The 5,000-nt window shown below is 44.0% G+C and overlaps 1 protein-coding gene across 1 annotated transcript in view; it reads left to right on the top strand.

Moving 5' to 3' along the window:
* The window catches only part of LOC310873120 (serine/threonine-protein phosphatase 2A 55 kDa regulatory subunit B gamma isoform), a 37,866-nt gene that overhangs the window by 22,285 nt on the left and 10,581 nt on the right, over window positions 1-5,000 (top strand). The window contains exons 6-8 of the mRNA XM_083785423.1: window positions 520-632; window positions 1,300-1,477; window positions 3,821-3,985. Of these exons, the coding sequence (XP_083641549.1) occupies window positions 520-632; window positions 1,300-1,477; window positions 3,821-3,985 (456 nt within the window). The remainder of the gene's footprint in view (window positions 1-519; window positions 633-1,299; window positions 1,478-3,820; window positions 3,986-5,000) is intronic.

Raw genomic sequence — 5,000 nt, 5'->3', positions numbered from 1 at the left:
TACGACCATGCATCAGCAGTCAGCAGCAAATTCCACTACTGAAATGACTGCTGTTAAATTATTCAACACCAGGCTGTAAACAGATATCGTTTATTTCTAATAATCCTGCAGTATACTATTATGGTTGACTTTTAGCATACTGAGCTTATTGAGGCAATAGTGGATAACCCCTTTGGGTCACCTACTAATATCTACTAAATTGATGTAGATGCTTTTCTTGGACACAGAAGACCATGTTTGCCTTTTTATCTGACGACATGTATTTAATATGAATGGTTCCAATCAAAGTGCTTTGGAGACAAAACATACTCATCCATTCATAGACTTGTTGGTACAAGGCATCAGTCGCCAGTCGGACATTATGATTAGCAAGTGCATATAAAGTACATCATTATTTTCTACACTCAACGTTACTGTATAGGGCCGCAGTTGCAGATTAAATGAGATATGGCTGTATTTGTATTCCGTACAATGTCAGCGTAACATCCTTTATGTGACCGGGTGACTGTTGTGTCTCAGATAAGACCATCAAGCTGTGGAAGGTGAGTGAGAGAGACAAGAGGCCAGAAGGATACAACCTGAAGGATGAGGAGGGTCGCATCAAGGACATCAGCACTGTCACCTCCCTACAGGTCTGTCTGTCTGTCTGTCTGTCTGTCTGTCTGTCTGTCTGTCTGTCTGTCTGTCTGTCTGTCTGTCTGTCTGTCTGTCTGTCTGTAACACCTCTTTACAGTAGGATCATCACACACCCACAGTAAGTTACACAGCAGAAGTAGGTCAGTGGGTACAGATGTGTGTGTGTGCATGTGCATAACTGGGTCACTGGCACATAGGCGTGTGTGTGTGTGTGTGTGTGTGTGTGTGTGTGTGTGTGTGTGTGTGTGTGTGTGTGTGTGTGTGTGTGTGTGTGTGTGTGTGTGTGTGTGTGTGTGTGTGTGTGTGTGTGTGTGTGTGTGTGTGTGTGTGTGCGTGCGTGTGTGCACACGTAAATGTCTTCATTTTTACATACAGTACATCCTCCTGTGAACATTAGATTGGGTCTTTATGTATTATTGATGTTAGTGGGAAAAAATATGAATTTAATCTTAGTCTCTCACCCTCCTTTGTCTCATTGCAAGTCTATCTTCTAAAATGTTCCTCTGCCTGTTGTATCTCAGACTCCTATATAATTCATCTTTGATAATATAAAACATTGCAATGGCAGTCTATCAGAGTTTTACCATGTCACTATCAAATCAACTTTCTTTCATATCTTACTTACACTTTACGGTGCCCCTCTCCCTGCATCTCCTCTCCAAGGTGCCAGTATTGATGCCGATGGACCTGATGGTGGAGGTGAGCCCACGGCGGGTGTTTGCCAACGCCCACACCTACCACGTCAACTCCATCTCTGTCAACTCTGACTGTGAGACCTACATGTCAGCAGATGACCTGAGGATCAACCTCTGGCACCTGGGCATTACTGATCGCAGCTTCAGTATCCTTTGTGTTCTTGAACCCCATTAGCCTCGCGTAGCCAGACGATATCACTGCGTGGCTGTTAGTCTCGTCCTTCTCAGTGTTCCATTTTTTTTCCAAGAGGCGGTTACAAAAAGATTCAAACGGACTATTGGTTAGACCTACAACCAATCAGAGCAGCGCAGATTTGGCAGATTCGTCTTGCTACGCCAGGCTAGAACCCCATATCATATCATCCTTAATCTGGGGCCAACTTTCAGTGAAAATCGTGTAGTGTGTCTTGAAAACAGGAGCCTATACCCTGGAGGGTATAGGGTAAATAGGGCAAATTGTAAATCAAATTATTTATGCTTTGTCGTACATACTTTACAACCATTTCGACAACTGTCGCTCAGCAATAATGATATTATGTTTAATATATCATATTATGAAAATGAGAACATTTCCTCCACACTGCATTTATCGCTTGTTGACTAGGGTTCATGGCATGCCATTTACTCTGATCTTGTCAGTCTAGGTAAAAGCGTGTGCTAAATGCCTAAATTGTAATTGTGACAATGAGGGATGTGGGGGGTGATGGAGATTCATACATAATACATACACTGCAAACTATGATGGACCCATTGTTTGCATAAATGCATGTGCACAAATATTATCGATGCAACATCATACAGTATGCAGATGTACTGTATACAATTATAAACACCAGGAACACTAATATCCGGTATCCACATGCAAATACATGCTGATGCACGCACGCACACACACACACACACACACACACACACACACACACACACACAATTGGAAAAATTACAAATAAGCTTCAACATTCATAGTTGAGATATTAACAGGTATCCCTCTAAAGCTCATGCAATTTGCAGACCTTTTTTAGTGCATACCGTCAATCATAAAGCCAGTGGTAAAAAATAAATTAAAAACCAGTTTTCCATTAACTTCTGGGTTGTCTTCCTGCCTATAGACACAGACCTCTGTCCTCTGTTATTAGAAAGTAGGGGATTTGTATATTCATACATCATCAACCAATTTGAATTGGTTGCTTTGGTAACAATGTAACAACATAGATAGACCATGACATGCGTCATGTGTACTCTGTCGTCCAATGGTATCGCTCGCTCCAAGAACACCAAGAAGCCCCCAGCGGGAGCCGGGAGGACGTAGATTTAGAGCCTCCGTCCGATAGTTTCATAGTCAGTTATTTTTTGTTCTGTTCAGACTTCAGACTTGATAAAAAACCAATGTGATCCCAATGTGAATAGGCCAAAAGTCACATTAGGCTGCTAGTCTGAACATCATGTAAATGTAAAACCTTTCCAGTCCCATTGTGCCAGTGTTGACTTGTACACAGACATGCACAAAGACACATATTGATGGGGGAGGGGAGTAGTATTCCCAAGGAGTAAAATTGTAGCATAATGAATAATTCACAGGCTGCCATAAATATTTCAACCTTTTTCTGGGTGCTAATCCAGTTGAATATGACACAATATATCCACAATATAGTTCCATCTCTGGCCTACGGACGATTTATGTCGTTACAATTGATCTGAATACGGAATTGATTTCTACTGACAGCCCCCTAAAGATGCATTCGTTTTACTTTCAGCTGTAAATAATTTACATGCGATGGATTATGTAAACATTTACATGCACTGCTCATATTTCTTTTTTAAATGAATACTTGTGCTGTTCCACCTGATTTAGTTTCTTTCACAAAACATTTGTAAAACAAAACAACAACAACAAAATCATGTAAATGAATGATGAATGATTAATGGATGGATTAATGAATCGACAATTGGCCGTCAAAATACCAATATAAATGATTTATTATGTGTGCGTTAAAGACTACTGTACAGAAGGGTAGGAGAAAGAGGAGTGTGAAGAGCTGAGGTTCCAGGGGAGACGGACAGGCAGTGACTCTGCAACCGTTGGTACAGCTACACTCTGAAGGGATGTGTGTGTGTGTGTGTGTGTGGGGGGGGGGGGGGCAATACAGCTACAGTATGGCTCCGGAGTGGGGAGGGTGTTAGTGGTGTTATACAGTTACGGCTCTAGTGGGGGGGTAGGACCAGCAATATAGAGGGTATGCGTGTGACATCATCATCATACCCGGAAGTTATGCGGGAACGCCTACCGAGTGGCACAAAAACCTACTTTCTGGCCTTGACAGCCCCATACATCCAAACAGAATCTGATTGCATTAAACAACATTAAATTCACTTTGCCACTCGACTTGCCACTTCCTTTATGCATGCGCATACCCTCTATACTGTAGCTACGGCTCGTAGGGGATGGTGGCTTCATTCTGTGTTTTTTCCCTGAGCGATGCAACCCTCAGACATTGTTGACATCAAACCAGCCAACATGGAGGATCTGACGGAGGTGATCACAGCAGCAGAGTTCCACCCTCACCATTGTAACCTGTTGGTGTACAGCAGCAGTAAAGGCACCCTGCGCCTCTGTGACATGCGAGAGGCAGCACTATGTGACAGGCATTCCAAACGTGAGTCCATTCCCTCTGTGACATGTGAGAGGCAGCGCTATGTGACAGACACTCCAAACGTGAGTCCATTCCCTCTGTGACATGTGAGAGGCAGCGCTATGTGACAGGCATTCCAAACGTGAGTCCATTCCCTCTGTGACATGTGAGAGGCAGCGCTATGTGACAGACACTCCAAACGTGAGTCCATTCCCTCTGTGACATGTGAGAGGCAGCGCTATGTGACAGGCATTCCAAACGTGAGTCCATTCCCTCTGTGACATGCGAGAGGCAGCGCTATGTGACAGGCACTCCAAACGTGAGTCCATTCCCTCTGTGACATGCGAGAGGCAGCGCTATGTGACAGACACTCCAAACGTGAGTCCATTCCCTCTGTGACATGTGAGAGGCAGCACTATGTGACAGACACTCCAAACGTGAGTCCATTCCCTCTGTGACATGTGAGAGGCAGCGCTATGTGACAGACACTCCAAACGTGAGTCCATTCCCTCTGTGACATGTGAGAGGCAGCACTATGTGACAGGCACTCCAAACGTGAGTCCATTCCCTCTGTGACATGTGAGAGGCAGCGCTATGTGACAGACACTCCAAACGTGAGTCCATTCCCTCTGTGACATGTGAGAGGCAGCACTATGTGACAGGCACTCCAAACGTGAGTCCATTCCCTCTGTGACATGCGAGAGGCAGCGCTATGTGACAGACACTCCAAACGTGAGTCCATTCCCTCTGTGACATGTGAGAGGCAGCGCTATGTGACAGACACTCCAAACGTGAGTCCATTCCCTCTGTGACATGCGAGAGGCAGCACTATGTGACAGACACTCCAAACTCCAGGCTCTATTTAGTTGTATTCGTGCTGTCAGAGTTAAAGGGAAACTTCACCAATTTTGAACCGAATTCCATATTGTTCTGATGTGAGATAACTTTCATATTATTATAGTGCTGGGTCTTCTATGTACTGTATTTCTCCCACGGAATGTGTTCAGTACAGTATGTATTTTTATTTGTATTGTATTGT

The sequence above is a fragment of the Protomyctophum parallelum genome, assembly GCF_964188405.1.
Source record: "Protomyctophum parallelum genome assembly, chromosome: 16".
NCBI lineage: Eukaryota > Metazoa > Chordata > Actinopteri > Myctophiformes > Myctophidae > Protomyctophum > Protomyctophum parallelum.
Note: the sequence above shows the minus strand (reverse complement) of the source record. Positions and strands in the feature narration are given on the sequence as shown.